The sequence below is a fragment of the Symphalangus syndactylus genome, chromosome 6 (genome assembly GCF_028878055.3).
Source record: "Symphalangus syndactylus isolate Jambi chromosome 6, NHGRI_mSymSyn1-v2.1_pri, whole genome shotgun sequence".
NCBI lineage: Eukaryota > Metazoa > Chordata > Mammalia > Primates > Hylobatidae > Symphalangus > Symphalangus syndactylus.
The window spans coordinates 89199597-89216634 of record NC_072428.2 but is presented as its reverse complement, the minus strand read 5'-3'; the positions used below and the strand labels follow the sequence as shown (position 1 = coordinate 89216634).

At 35.2% G+C, this 17038-nt stretch overlaps 1 protein-coding gene across 2 annotated transcripts in view; it reads right to left on the bottom strand.

Annotated features, from left to right (window-relative positions):
- Positions 1-220: 220 nt before the first annotated feature.
- SEMA3C (semaphorin 3C) overlaps positions 221-17038 on the bottom strand; it is a 179608-nt gene continuing 162790 nt past the window's right edge. For both annotated transcript variants that reach the window (XM_055283418.2, XM_055283419.1), the window contains 4 exons: positions 16578-16735; positions 8919-8986; positions 6592-6722; positions 221-2972 (listed from right to left, as the gene is read on the bottom strand). In XM_055283418.2, the coding sequence (XP_055139393.1) occupies positions 2559-2972; positions 6592-6722; positions 8919-8986; positions 16578-16735 (771 nt within the window). In that variant the 3' untranslated portion in view covers positions 221-2558. The remainder of the gene's footprint in view (positions 2973-6591; positions 6723-8918; positions 8987-16577; positions 16736-17038) is intronic.

Below are 17038 nucleotides of genomic sequence, written 5' to 3'. Positions count from 1 at the left end.
GATGACATGGATGTCTTTTCGGTTGGGACTCAAATGAGGGCTATTGGTACTGGGAGAGCTTTATGTGTGCATTTTTCTGCAATTTAAATTTTGAAATAGTAGATGTATTACCTTCACAAAAATGGATAAAGGAATCTTTAAAAATCATATGAATTCAGTAGATTCTATCATGCTAACAAGTAAGTTAACCCTATGTTAAAAATAAAAGCTAGAAACATAATTGGGGAATTCAACGTGTTTTATTTTGCCAGGCCAATGATTTCACCAATATCCAATTAAATTTTAGTGTGACAACTACATTTAGTTTGTTTTCTTACACAGATTGAACATTAACCATTATGACAGTTTCATCATGCTAAAATCTATTCACAAACTTACACTTTGGAAAAAAGTGTATTTCTAGAAAATTTTATGTACAATACAAATGGAATAGATATTAAGTCACTGAATTGTCAAGCTACACAAAATAAAACCAATCAATCACCAGTAGTATACATTAACAGCATTTTTGAAAAAAAAATTTCTTTTACATTCAGCAGTTACGTTCACGAAGAATTTCTACATTTTTAAAAGTAATGAAAGTATACACAATTTAATAATTGTGAAAATAGAAAGAATTAAATAGCACAAATATAGTATAAAACTAAACACCGTTACTGTCTATCAGTTTGGGCTTATGTGAAACAAAGGGAACTGTGACTCTAAAACAATTTTACTTTTAACTTTGAGAATAGATTGGCCATAAACACAGAAGATGGTTTTGGCTTTACACATAGAAATGTGTCAATGTAGAAGAGAAAAGAAGTTTAATTACACCTTTTAAGCAGGCAAACCATTATAATAAACTGCTTTAGAAATCACACACATTTGGAACAACAGGTTCTTCAAAAAATGAAGTTTGGTGTTATGTCATGCATTTTAACTATTTTTGCTATACCGAGGCCTCCTCATATATTATCATAATTTATCATAACTTAAATAATCATATTCTGATATTCTGATTAGTAATCATATTCATTTTGACAATGATTTTAGTTTTTGAAGCTTTAGACTGCAATACTTAAAAAGGCCATAATTACTTTAATTACCTTCATCATAGATTATTAACTGTAAATAAAATGTTTATACGATATTTGGATTAGGTACATGGTACAATATCTGTTTCTACCTGGAAGCATGAAAATGTCTTAAAAAGTAAATAAAAAAGCAAAAGTAGTGTTTTTAAAATATATATGAGAACATGAATGATTTTTTTCACATTTTTCCATCTAATTTTTATTTGGAGAAAATAATTTCAGTATGAAATTATTCTAATAAAATTATTCAAACATACAAGTAGGAGATAATTATTTTATTCATCACAAAACTTACTACATTTACACTTAGAGACCAGTGAACATACGTACCATTACCTTTTGAAAGAAAGAATGTCTCCTCATATTGTTTTCTTACTTTCTAGACATAACAAACACCTTGCCATCACACTGAAAAGATCATAAAATACATAGTGTTAACTTAAAAATCAGTATGATATCTGAGACTGGTTTTAATAAAAGGGAGAGTCATTGAATTTGAGTACTGAAGTTGAAAACTAGCCACATTTGTTATAAATTCCTCTTAAAAAATTAGTAGTTTCTACTTTGATTTTTCTTTTTGATGATTTCACCCCTTATTTAGAAGTCTAATACTTCAAATTTTTTTCCTTCTTATATTATTTACTTTGCCATACAGACTAGGAAAGAAGAGAACAAACAGTAATAACTGAATAGTGCAAGATTATGTTCTTTGAGTCTAAAATAAATTAAATAACTTCCAAAAAAAGTAAGTGCTTTTGTTTGGAAGGTGATAACATGAGAATATAAACCGAACTGCTTCACTGATACAACTCCCACCAAATATCTTCATGGGGTAGGTTACTGATTTTTATCTTCCTGAATAAGGAAACAAAGGTCAGTGACAGATACCAGTAACTGATTATTTTTACAATCTTAAAAAAAACCAACATATTTCATTGGAACCATAAAAACTCATCATTTTCTCTTTATGAATAACTCATGTTTTTATACAACTTTAAATGCCTTCTTCCTTTTCTATTTCTTTTGATAACCATTCTGTCATATGAATTTATGACTTTTACTATGTAAGAGCAGTGGATTTGGAACTTGTTTTCATATATAAAATCACTGACAATTAGAATTCTAAAGCTCCAAAGCAGGAAAGGAATACCACAGGGATATGGCCCTCATTCAATTGAGGGATGCAACAATTCTAGTTTTGTAGCCACCATATCGAGTTTGAAGAAAAGGTGAATAAAGATATAAATAAAATCTGGGTTAAGTTAAATATTTATATGCACCATGAGGACCATGACATGTCTAGTGCTAGTCACTATCGTACAAGAAAATGCATGCTCACTTCAGTTCGTGTGAAACTCACTTTAGGAGTCATCACCTTTTTCAGTAATTCCCCTTGGTAAAGCACAAGTTTCTTTGCTCAAAATTCGATGATTGAAGACAGAGCATTTGTTAATGGAAGCATAAGACCCACATAAGAAAATATTATGACTCTGGCAACTGATTCCTCCTGTTTCTACTTTTCCGGCTATTGATGAGGGCCTTTAACTTGCCATAGTCCCCTCTCATTTTCTGTGATTCATCTCCTTGCTGATGTTGCTGCCGAGTGTCTTTGCAGTATTGGTTAATCATCTGCATTTCTGAGTGGCTGAATGCCCCCATGATGTCCTTCGGGTGGAAGGGTAAAGCCCTCACAGAGCTGGCCCAGGTCCATGGGGACCATTTGTCTGTCACAACAGCCACCATTTCTGAATCTAAAACTTTGAAGTTGATCTTGGCTATGGTCTGCTTGAAACTATTCTCTGTAGCAATGCAGTGATAAAGTCCTTGGTCAGAACCCTGAACAGAGCGGATCAGGAGTCCTTGTGAAGTGGCTATGATTCGTTCATTCAGCTTAACCTAAAAGAGAGACACATTAAAGTTACTGAAACTGAACATTATATTTCCTTAGATTATGACCAACATATACAGAATAGTTTCAACTTTCACAGATTTGAGAAAAAAGTATTGAGTACTACTTAGCATCCTTCTCAGTGGACATGAAATTTTGGTCAGTTCCATTGCCTTTTTCTTTTTTTTTAAACATGGGAGATCTTGTCACACTGTCACAGGGGTATTGAGTCTAATAGAGGGTGAAGATATTATCCATATCGGCAAAAATAGCTTAAAGTGCTTTCCCCTGGATAGAAGTTTCTCCATATATAAGCACAAAATTGTGGTTGCCTTTGAAATTGGAATCACAGTCAATATATGTAAATGAAACTCATAGATACTTTAAAATATCTATTCCATCCTGGTGTTCTAGTCTTTTATATTTATACAAAATACTCGCTAGTGAAAACATGAAGCCACAATTAAAGGGTGAATTTTATCATTTTGTTTCAATGAATGAATGTTCTCCTAAATAAAAAATACATAAGCAGAGGCAGAACTTTGAACATTATCAAGGGCCTTTTTCAATTATCCCCAAATAAACAATGTCTAAAAATTAGCTGGAATGTCATCATCTTCTAAGTCCTCTAAGTGGTTTTACTTTACAAGGAAAGGTAATAAAAAGCTATGAATTAATATGTAATTACTTTATAGGTTTTACTGGAAAAAATGATTGTTTACTGGGTATCAGTAAATGCTTGAAACCTTCCTTACAGTTCCACCTGTAGTATTGCCAATGAATAGATAAAAACCTAAGTGGTAAGAGGTTCTTTGACATGTATACTCTAGAATACTCTTTCATTGAAGAAAAAAGAAATTTGACCAAAATCAAAATTAGATAATGCATGTTAAATGTTTTCCTAAATGGTAAAGTTCTGTGCAAATGGACAAGATATTACTAATAATATCTAAATCAAAGATCAATTGGTTTGTGCACCAAAAAAGCACAAAAAGGCAAGTATAGTATTAAAAGATAATAGAACAGAACTAGAAAAGAGAGAATCGCTTGGAGGAAGAAAACAAAATTTTGACATTAATTAATTTTACTAAGTTTAAATGTTCCTCAAAAACAAATTGTGTATAAACACATTCAGAAATTAAAGAAAAAAGAAATTTTATCCTATTTGTGCAAAATTGGGAAAATATTTTGAGTCCAACATGGTAAATCCATTAAACATGTATATAATATTTGGCACAATTACATTTTAGGAATTTATCTAGAATATATACTCTCACATGTGTGCAGGTATTTTCGGTAAGAGGAAAACAAGAAATTGCCTAACCAATAGATGGCTTTGAAAAAGAAACTTAAGGTATATTCATAAGATGGAGTATTATGCAGCCAGGAAATATGAGCTGGAATCACATGTACTGATATTGAAGTGGGGGGTGTGTGTGTGTGTGTGTGTGTGGAGGGGAGGAAAGCTATAGAACATATTTAGAGAAATATATAACTCTTGGGAACCTTACTCTGGGCAGTGGGAATAAAAACTGAGTACGCATTATTCCATAAGTATTAGTATTATTCAATAAGTATTCGTATTATTCAATAGATATTAAATGTGAGAATAAGTATTGAAGTGGAGGAGGGCTTTCAGTCTTCACTTTATGCTACTTAGTATGAACTATTTGCCTTTGATCTGTGAGCTTTTATCATTTGTCTTACTTAAAAAAATGATTAATGTTTACACAGTAATATGAGTGAGAAGCACGTTTTCTTAAAATAGAAAGGATCAGAATAAGTTGAGTAAAATATTAATAGTTTAAAAATAAGTAAAATTGTGCTCTGCTTAAATTCTGAACAAAACAGACTTTCATACTTGTGTTAGAGCTAATGTTATTGCAATATTAAATTATTACATTCTTATGTTTTTGAGATTGGAAAAAAAGTCAAAATAGTAATATTTGAGTCTCCATATTCCTGAGCATTCTGAAACAGAACTTTGGAAATATTATTAGAGAGAATAAATCCTTAACACATTCCATTTTAAACTTTACTATTAATTTATATGGCAGATATTCAAACATATATATATTTATTTTAAATCATAGATGTTATATTCACTTATATATTATTCTATTGAACTTTCTACTGAATAAAAGAAAATTACTTTTTAGTTGATCCTTGTTTGAGTATTACTTACCCAATTCACATATATACATATAGGCTTCTTCTGGAAGAATTGTTCATGTCCTTGTGTTCCTGCCCTGGCCTAACAACTCACTTGTGTATAGTAATCATCATCACACATTATGTCTTCTAACCCAGGTTACTCTGCAAGGTAATTATTATAATCCATATCCATTCAAAATAATTGAAAATTAATTTGACTCTAGAAATGTCAAGACTTCTTTGATAACAGATTTTACAGCAAAGAAAAGAGATCTCAAATAAATAATAAATTTCATTATTAAAATCTTTCTAAAAGTATTGTTAGCATCTTAGGTTTTAGAAGAATGATGGGGCTCTGATGTCCATCTAGCTCATCTTTCCTCCAAATAATTCAATTTCCTCCTGCAAGTAGTCATCTGCTTATGGTTTAATATTCCAGTAATGAGGGACACACAATTTCCTAAACAGCTCCTAAGATCTTTGGGTAGACAAGTCTGAGAGTCGGAAAGTATTTTTGCATATGAAACCAACATTTGTTTCAGTAACGCTGATGCAGTATCTGTGTTCTACAGCTTAGGGTGGTACTCAGTCTACACACGCTTAATTAACTTAATATGTAGTAAACAAATTGCCCACAACAGAAGAATACACATAAATGCGGAAGGCTCCACTTCCCCCTTGGCTCCATCAGACTTTCTGCTGCACAAATGGTGGGACATTTTAGACTTCCCTAAGGCTTTATATATACATATATATTTTTATCTTCTCATGTGTCAGGACAACATGACATCAATATTATGAAATTCATTATTTACAATATATCACCCTATGTCATTTTACAATGTCTCCCTTATTTCAAAAAACCCAGCTCTTTCTAATCCAAGAAAGTTTCAGTAAGTGTCTTTTTATTTGAAAATCTAAAGACTTTTTCCACATCACTAAATAAAGACAATGGTCCCATAAACAATGATTCCATATATTACCTAACCAAAGCACAAGAGTTATGAATAATAAAGCAATGGAAACAGATTACCACACAGCGGAAAAACGCTCTTTGTCGTGAAGGTTATAGTTCAGTGTAATTTCTTGCTGAGGAAAATTGAACTTTTTTTAAAAGCCTCCTTTTATCTTGTGAATCACACAAAGGTGCTGTTGTGTGAAAACTTGGCTTCTGGATTTGCACACATCTTGTTTCTTTTACGAACGTTTCCTCACATCAATACCACCGTCTTAGCGCCCAAGCTCTTGTTTCAATCACCATGTTACGGAGGTGAGCAGGCAGAGAGAATTTCTAATTAATCCATCAATTCTTAAGGACAAAGGATTTTAAGAAAAGTGGCACTTGTCATCCCAAAGACATAAAAGATGATCATATGCCTTTCCTTTTTCCTTTGATCTGAGCCTCACAGAGGGATGGTGATTTAATGTTCTCTCCGAAGCCCTGATGGATTGCTGCTGTGCTGCTTTACTCACCTCTTTCCTCCTGTCTTTGTCTTTCTGTAACAGCCACTTGATAGATGCCTGCGGAGACTTGGGAGCACACTCCAGAAAAGTGGTGTTATTTTTTACTCCATACTGGACAATTTCAGCTGCATTTCTGTATGCTAGCAGGCAAAAATAAAAGGCGAGAAAGAGAGAAAGAAAGAACACAACTGAATTTAGAGCACATTCTCCTGTAAAGATGCTATATACATGTTTATTTTTATACAAAATTGTGAACAACTATCGCAGCCAGCAAAAAGCAGTGGTAATCACTTAACAAGCAAAATAGGATACGTTGTTTACCCGTTTTGTTTGTGTAAAGGGAAGGAAAGACTGTGAATTAAGGCAATGTTGATAAGAAAATCATGTTTATTCAAGAATTACTCTACACCAACGATTGTTCTTAATATTACTTTGTTAACTTAATTATTACAATACTCCTGCCACATTTTCTCAGCTTTTCACAGCTGAGCAAACTGAGGCTGTGAGTTATGAGGAAATACACTTTAGTGAATGTGTCAGGCAATACCGAAGCCAAGTTTATCCCATTCCTAAAGTCCATACTCAATGTTATATAGAGGAAATAGCTAAGCACTGGGAAAGGGCAGAAAGTAAGCTGTGGCCTTGGTGGAATGTAGTGGTTGAGAACACTGTCCTTGGAATCAAAGGAACGTAGGGCAAAATCCTGACCTTACCACTACTGGCTGTGTAACCTTAGACAAGTTACTTGATGTCTCTGTGCTTCAGTTTTACTCATCTCTAAAACATGGATTATAGCATTTTTACATAGGTTTCTCAATGAAAGTATTAAATTAGGCAAAACATGTAGTATTGCCAGGTAGTAGCGTGGACATGGACAGAATCCTCACTAATAAAGCAGGAATAATAAGACTCTAGTATGGTTTCTTGAGCATTGAGTGAAATAATCATAAAAAAGCACTTAGCTCAGGTTCTGACACACAGTCAGCATCAATATTTCTTTGATGTTACCTCCACTGCCATTATTCTTACCACTATGACAACTACTACTATTAATGGGAACTGATACACTTTTATAAAATAGCAAATGGAGAAATGGTAACTTGAATTTATTCCCTCAACTAGATGTATGGAACAAGTAAGCAAAATCTGTCTTAATTTGCTCTTTGCAGTTAGAATAGTTAGTAAAAAGAATGCCATTTTTTACTAAAGGAAAGCGCAGACTCAAAAGGATTAGAAATAGGAGTCTCACTGTTAATTTTTGAAACAGCACATCTGTAGCACCTTGGTGAGCCACAAGGAAGGTCTGCTTGGAAATACTTTTACTTGGTGGGACTGCGGCAGGAAAAGTATTGTAACATGGTAACTCCATGTCAGAATGGGAAGGAAGGAATTAGTTTAATTGAAGGACACAAGGCAGGATTGTCAACTGGCACCATAGCACACCCATGTTCATAGCAGGATTCTCACTATATCCAAAAGATGGAAGCAAACCAAGTGTCCAGTGATGGATGAATGGATAAACAAATGTGGCTTACCTACATACATACGTACATATATATACACACACACACACACACACAATTATATATATGCACACATGACAAAATATAATTCAGCCTTAAACATGAAGAAAACTGTAATATATTTTACAATATAAATGGACCTTGAAGACTTTAGGCTAAGGGAAATGAGCCAGTCACAAAAGGACAAATATTGTATAATTCCACCCATATGAGGCATCTAGAGTAGTTGAATTCATAAGAAATTCATAAAGAAGTAGAATGGTGGTTTCTAAGGGCTGGAGGGAAGAGGTAATGGTTAGGTGGTATTTAATGGGTCTAGTTTCAGTTGGGGAAGATGAAGAATATCCAGATGTGGCTGGCAGTATGTTGCACAACAATGTAAATATGCTTAATGCCACAGAAAACTTTAAAATGGTTAAAATAGTAAATTTTATGTTATGTATATTTACTGCAGTTAAAAAAAAAAAAAACGCTGTTCTAAGGTTCTTCAGTAGTAAATCTTAAAATGGAAAATAGGTTTTCTTCAGAAAGAAAACAGTAGCTAAGAAAATCTGTAATTACAATCTGCGTGAAAGACCTACCGGCTAACATACTTGAAGTATATGTGTTCCCGGATATTTGTTTTACATGATTCTCAGTATACATACAAAAAGCCTTTAAGTTTTAATTACCCTATATAAATACCCAGAAATGTTATAATAAATATTTTTGAAAGTGAAATGCCTGAATCTATGACAATGTTTCCCCTTACTGAAATGTGATACAAAGCATTGCTACTGTTCACTGAGATTGGCCATTGCTCATTTTTAATACCTTTTAGATTAAATCCTCTGCATTGAGTCAGTGGGTTTCCATGTCTCACATCTTGTCTTCGGCTCCTCCTGTAAGTGCAGAAATACATAAAAGTGACTGAGAATTATCACTGCCAATTACACCACTCTTAAAACACTGTAATTTTAAACTTTGCATCCTTTTAACTGCTAAGCTTTCATAAAACTTTTTTTAAAAGAGTTCTGATTGATCTAGCTATCTCACATTTCTTATACAATTTATCAATAATGGGGGGTACTTCTCTTTGCTTTTCAATCTGAGTAAGTTTTCCCATCTACCATTCATGATGGAATGGCTATGAATCTCCTGCTGCATGCATATCCTGAGTAAATGCTACCTTCTCTAATTAATAGTGTAAATTTTTAGTTTAGAGCAATTCAGTCTCAATTTTCTAAAACAATAACATCCAAAGTATAAACTCCCTGGCATTTTCCTTTTTATAATAGTTTGTCTTAAATGAACATACTTGATTCTTACAAAAGTCAATGTTTTCTGTTTCTAGATATATTAAAACTTTTCTGAAACAAGCAACAGAGATAAAAATAGGGACATTTAATAAAAAGTTAATTTCATTTACTAGAATAAGCATGTTGTCTCCAACTTTTTATTTTGAAAATTTCAGGTCTACAGAAAAGTAGAGAGATGAGTAAAATGAATACTGGTATACCTAGATTCACAAATTGTTATATTTTGCCGAATTAATTTCTTTCTCTCTCACATGCAAGTGTGTATCATGTATATACTGTGGATCCACACCTATGAAAGCCTTTAGAAGATAAGTTACAGATACAATAATGCTTCACCCGTAAGTGCTTTAGCATGTATTTTTCAACGACAAGTAATCTTTCAACATAACAATATAATTATCTAAATATATTGATATTTAACAACATAATCTAATGCAAATTCTACATTAAAATTTCTCTAGTTGTTCCCAAAATATCTCTTATGGATTTCTTTTAAGTTAACCAGCTTCCAGTCAAGGTTCATCCTTTGCGTTTAGTTGTTATGTATTACTAGCTTAAGTATTTCAAAAATTTAGTTACATTGGGCCAGGTGTGGTGGCTCACGCCTCTAATCCCAGCACTTTGGGAGGCTGAAGTGGGCAGATCATGAGGTCAGGAGTTTGAGATCAGCCTGGCCAACACAGTGAAACCCCGTCTCTACTAAAAATACAAAAATTAGCCGGGCGTGGTGGTGCGTGCCTGTAGTCCCAGCCACTTGGGATGCTGAGACAGGAGAATCGCTTGAACCCAGGAGGTGGAGGTTGTGGTGAGCTGAGATCATGCCACTGCACTCCAGCCCGGGCCACAGGGAGAGACTCCATCTCAAAAAAAACCAAAAAACAAAAAACAAAAAACAAAACCATATTTGCAAACTGGTCATTATTTAAATATGTTCTAAGTTGTATTCAAATTATTTAATTTGGTGAGTCTTAGATTCACTAAGTAACTCACTTTCAGTGGTATTATGTAGTCTAAGAGTCGAAGTAGAGCAGCTGCAATCCCCTGAGCATGGCATCACACATTGTTAAAAGTCAGAAGAAGGTGACTCTTTAAATATTGCGAATACCAGCCTAAATTGATTGCTTACTATCAACACCAAAAAGTATACATGAGTGAGCATATCACTTAATTGGGTTAAATGCTGTCTTTCTTCATAATTTAAAGATAAATAAAAATATTCAGCGAGAACAGAAATATTAAAAGCACACAGTGGTTATTAAACTTACAAAGAAAAATTAATCGCAAAGTCATTGATAGTGAAAAAAAGCTCATTTTCTAGCTAAAGAAAACACTACTTCATGTACACAATGGACTGTATAAATCTACTTATGGTAGAATAGGTGTAAAATTTTGTACCACCTAAATATTCCTTTTCCAAAGTCACATGACCCTTACCGATTGTGTATTTCTGTACACACACAAACACAAAACAGTGAAAGTGTTAGCCACTTTTATCTCAGGAAATATGATTAATATGGTACTGTATTCTAGAATAGCTCCCATATCAAGTTTTTACTGCATAACATATGCTATAGTTTGAAGTCCAGCATTATTTTACTACAGCCAACTTCTGAGTATATATTAAATGAGCATCATGAGAGCGTTTTCAGCAATCTAGGCAAGCAATATCATTCACAATGGCTAAATTTATTGTCCTGTGATCAACACTATGTAATGGTTTACTCGTGTATACAAACTCTCAAGCTGGGCAATCTCAATTTACAGTATCACATAGCTTCTAGACATTCAAATACAGAAAAAAACATTGTTATGGCTTGGCTTAAATCATGAGATCAGCAAGGCAGCCATCTGAGCATTTTTATGTGTAGATTCCCTCCACGGCACTCACATAGCATCAAAAAAACATGCTGGTAGGCAGAGTAATATTGTATTGCATGTAGGATTTGGAATTGGTTCAAGTTTCCCATGTTTCATCCACAACAGTAAATTCTTTTGGATAAACAATGAAATCTTTTTTTATAGAAAAGATATTTATTTGAAAATTGGTCTGATTATCTTGTCTTAAAATAAAGTTTCTAACTACTTGTCTGAATCCAGAACAAATAATGTTAGAGACTATACTGCAATATTTGATACAAATCCACAAATATTTAAGATACTTGAGAGTGAAAACGGAAAAAAATATGCTTTTATTGTTTACTATAGTTTTTGTTGTTGTTGTTTTTTGTTTTTTTGGGACAGAGTTTCACTCTTATTGCCCAGGCTGGAGTGCAGTGGTGCTATCTCGGCTCGCCGAACCTCCGCCTCCGGGGTTCAAGCAACTCTCCTGCCTCAGCCTCCTGAGTAGTTGGGATTACAGGCATGCACCACCACGCCCAGCTAATTTTGTATTTCTAGTAGAGATGGGGTTTCATCATGTTGGTCAGGCTGCTCTCCAACTCCTGACTTCAGGCAATCCGTCTGCCTCCGCCTCCCAAAGTGCTGGGATTACAGGTGTGGGCCACCACGCCCAGCATGCTTACTATAGTTTTTTAAAGAAGGGAGACTATTGAGCCAATGATATTTAACAACTTCATTACGTCAAAGTATGGATTCCACCAATTTCCAAGTATAACTGTATTTCTCTGTTTGTATACAAAGAAAATAGTTTATTATTATTATTATACTTTAAGTTTTAGGGTACATGTGCACAATACGCAGGTTTGTTACATATGTATCCATGTGCCATGTTGGTGTGCTGCACGCATTAACTCGTCATTTAGCATTAGGTATATCTCCTAATGCTGTCCCTCCCCCCTCCCCCCACCCCCACCACAGTCCCCGGAGTGTGATGTTCCCCTTCCTGTATCCATGAGTTCTCATTGTTCAGTTCCCACCTATGAGTGAGAACATGCGGTGTTTGGTTTTTTGTCCTTGCGATAGTTTACTGAGAATGATGGTTTCCAGTTTCATCCATGTCCCTACAAAGGACATGAACTCATCATTTTTTATGGCTGCATAGTATTCCATGGTGTATATGTGCCACGTTTTCTTAATCCAGTCTATCGTTGTTGGACATTTGGGTTGGTTCCAAGTCTTTGCTATTGTGAATAGTGCCACAATAAACATACGTGTGCATGTGTCTTTATAGCAGCATGATTTATAGTCCTTTGGGTATACACCCAGTAATGGGATGGCTGGGTCAAATGGTATTTCTAGTTCTAGATGAAATCCTCTAAGTGATCTTTGTGTTTTGCTTAGAGAGTGGCATCAGCACAAAACTAGGTAAATTAACACTATTAAAGAAAATAAATGTGGAAAAATCCTCTAAATCCATTATCTTCAAAGGAAAATGAAAAATTCATATAGGAATTTACGAAATAGTTAATTCACTCACCCACATGTTTTGTATTTACTATAAGTACCTGCTTAACTAAGTTAGGACATAATTTGGAAAATGTAAATACTGTAGATATTTTTAGTGAAACTTCCAATATGCTAGTCAAAGATAAATACAGGTAGGCTCAGGCATATGTTTTATATATGTAGCATTTTCTGGCTTTTCATGATAGAATTAAGGCACTGCTGGAGATAATCAAGATAGTTGTTTTTTTTGTTTTTTTTTTTTTTTTTTTTTTTAGACGGAGTCTCACTCTGTCATCCCAGGCTGGAGTGCAGTGGTGCAATCTCAGCTCACTGCAATCTCCGCCTCCCAGGTTCAAGTGATTCTCCTGCCTCAGCCTCCCAAGTATCTGGGATTACAGATGCCTGCCACCATGCCCGGCTAATTATTTTTTTTATTTTTATTTTTTGTATTTTTAGTAGAGATGGGGTTTTGCCATGTTGGCTAGGCTGGTCTCGAACTCCTGACCTCAAGTGATCTGCCTGCCTTGGCCTCTCAAAGTGCTGGGACTATAGGCATGAGCCACTGCACCCAGCCAAGATAACTCTTCAAATAGCTACTACTTTCCTTCTCAACCCATTCATTACTCATAGTTTAATGTCAGGCATGATATTGTAAATGCAAAGAACTGCATGATAGACTCATTTCTTTGTTTATTAAAAAAGTATGATTAAAATTATAATTTGCGGTGGTAGAATGACAATGTAGAATCTATATTTAAGCACACATCTTAGAAAGGATACCTGGGGTTGTAATAGGTGGGAAAATATGCAAACAAATGAGCTAGCCCATATTGAGCAGAAACTTCTAAAATGTAAAAAAGTGTATCTAGTATGCAATGACAGTCTATATACAGTACGGAATTTTACTTGAGAAATATTATTTGTTACATAAAAATGCTTGTTGGTCAAAACCAGTCTTTACAGAGAAGGAGTACTGATGTCCACTTCCCTTACATTATATAATAACTGGTATAGCTATACAACTATGGTAAAAGTCCATTTATAGTCCCCATATCCCTTTCTTCCTTGGAAGGTATAGTGCTTCAGCTTCCTTCAGCACTAAATCTGCTTAATAGATTGAAGATTATATTGCAGGTGTCAGAGAGGCAAATTTTTACAGCATCTTACCAAGTACATAGTATCGCCTTACTAAGAGCTATGGTAATTTAACATCGCTACTATCATATTTGGCAGTGAAAACCAAATATGGTTGAAAAATACCAACAGTGGCCACAAAAATCACTTCTTACGTGAGATTACATTTGACATTTGCCTCCCTCACACTGCCTGTCCAGGTTAGGCCTCCAGCCTCAAATTAACAAGATAGATCACAGAGTAATGATGTCTAGAAATTCTAGACAGACATCAAAAGAAGTCAGGGACCTCCTCACTAGCACCTAAATTAACATTGGAGGAACACAGAGTCTTGGAACGCATCTACGAGACTCCCGGTTTAAAGAGTGGGAGTTCTCTTCCTATCTCATGCCATTAAGACTCTCAAATGATCCAGCCCAGGCCACTCCTCTCTACTGCAGATTCGTATTTCTAACTGCCTACTCAATATCCCTGTGTGAACATCTTATAGATACCATTAATGTAACATCCTCTTTTTCCTCACAAACCTGCTCCTTTCACAGTCTCTTCTTTCTCAGGAAGTGACATCTACATAAATCCTCATGCTCAGTTCTGAGAACTTGGATCATTTTTGACTCCTCTATTTCTCTAACCTCCCACATCCAAATACATCAATAGATTCTGTGAGCTCTGTCAAGCATCAGACCATTTTTTTTTTTGCCACCTCTACCTTTATTATCCCTCTACAAGCCACCATTATATCTCACCTGGATGACAACGGTAGCCTCCTGTCATGCAGCTTCTGCCACCCCTTCCCCTCCGCCTCCAACCTCTTGCTACCCTAGGGCTTCAAATCCAACCAGTGATCTTTTGAAACCAAAGCCAAACAGTATCATTCACACATTCAAAACTCCTCAGCTGTTTTCCATTTCACTTTAAATAAAAGCTTTTCAATTACTTACAAAGTCTGACATCATGTGGCATTCTGACCTCATTTCTTCCTATCGTTCCTTTTCTCATTTCAGGGAAGCCTCACTAGCTTTAGAGCTGTTTCTTGAACAATCCTGACATACTCCAGTATTAGAGATTTCTGGTCCCTCTTCATGGAATGTTATTCTCCTAGATAACATCTTGGTGCCATTCCACACCAAGTCCTTGCTCACACAGTATGTCCGCAGTAATGCCCTTTTTGACACCCATTTAACATCACAACCTCCTGCTTACCATATATTGTACCTACCTTCTCTGCCCTTTTTAAATTCACAGATCGCGTTATTATTTGATATACCAGAGGTTTTCCTTATTTATTATCGATCTTTTCTCTTTAGAATGCATTATTCCTGAAGACAGAGATTTTTGTCTTTTTTCCTGTTATATGCCTAGCTTCTAAAACAATGCCTGGAAAATTTCCAGTGAAAATGTTTGTTGAACTAACGAATAAGAGGATCAGAATACTTTTAATACACAAAAGCACTAGGGTTGTTACAATCTGTCAAGGTCCTCAAAGGAATGTAGAAAATAAAAACCATAAAGCACCATCACCCCAGTGCTTTACTGGAAAGATCACTGGTGCTCATGGCTGCTATTTGCTTCCTCTGCTAACCCTAATTTTCAAAGGTCTTAGCCTTGTCACCATCATGACCCATGTCACTGTATGACTGAAAATAGTTATGACCTTGGTTGACTCTGAATTCTGCATATTCCTTTTCAATTTCTCTACTCATGGTTCCTTCCAACTTGGTACAAGTTGATGCAGTTTCCCACCTAGATTTCTACTTGGATAAAAAGTACCCTGCCTCAGACTGATTTTCTTTCTTAACCTAACCAGTAATCACGTACTCACCACTCCAAGGATAAAGCATGGTCATGAAGGTTTTGAAAGCAAATCAAGGTATCCATGCTGAAATAATACTCTTGTAGCTTGAACTAGAACCAGCATTACAAGATAATTATATTGTATCCTTGTTTACAAGATAATTAAGCAATGTAGAGAAATCCTTGGAAGGTGGGTTTTAAGGCTACACTAAAGCATATAAAATAACAAAGACGGCCGGGAGCAGTGGCTCACACCTGTAATCCCAGCACTTTGGGAGGCCAAGGCTGGTGGATTACAAGGTCAGGAGTTCAAGGCCAGCCTGGCCAAGATGGTGAAACACCGTCTCTACTAAAAATACAAAAATTAGCTGGGCATGGTGGTGGGCACCTGTAATCCCAGCTACTCGGGAGGCTGAGGCAGAGAACTGCTTTAACCCAAATGCTTGGTTGCAGTGAGCCAAGATCACACCATTCCACTCCAGCCTGGGTGACAGAGCGAGACCCCATCTCAAAAATAAATAAATAAATAAATAAATAAATAAATAAATAAATAAACAATAAAATTAAAAAGGCATAAATTAGGTGATGCAAGAAATGAAAAAAGCTAAATGCTACTTGAAATATTTGACGAGTCCTAGGGGAGTAGGTGTTACAGAGGAGCTTTGAAGGGAGAAAGGACTTTTTCCAAAGTACTGTACTCTGGATTTACTGCATCTGTGAGAATCTCAAGTTATAACACATTACCATTTTCTTCATTCAAAGACTGTGTGGTGCTAAACATAGCTTCTACTTTTAATGTCATTTAAAGAAACAGCAATAGAACTAATTCTAAAGATGTGAAACACTTCTGTATTGTCTGGTGTCCTATATTTGGATGTTGAGCTGAGTGTTTAGTGCTCACCGTTTCCCAGTTGGGTAGAATCTGGAACAGGAATGGCCATCCCAGGCGCAATACGGGTCCCGCGCCAGGCAGCAGTCAGCACAGGCTGTACCATAGATGTGGCAGCGGTGCAGAGACACTTGGGAAATCCCTTCATTGGAACTCACATACAACTGTTGCTATTAAAGGAATGATGATGATTTATTTCAGATGTGGAAGTTAAAAGAAGACTTTCAGCAGGAACACATTATAATATATGCCCACAAACCCTTGGATTCATTTTGGAACCGACCAAAAACGTGAAGCAAAGCACAGAAGGGTATAAAGCCAAAATAAATAGAATTTTCCTACGTTAATCTGCCTATAACATTACCACTTTCCTGTTAAAAAAGAAAAGCTCAAAGCACCATATAGAATTGTAATGTGTTTTAGACATTGGGATTCATTGTTCTCTCAGATTTGAGCTAATATATTACAGATTT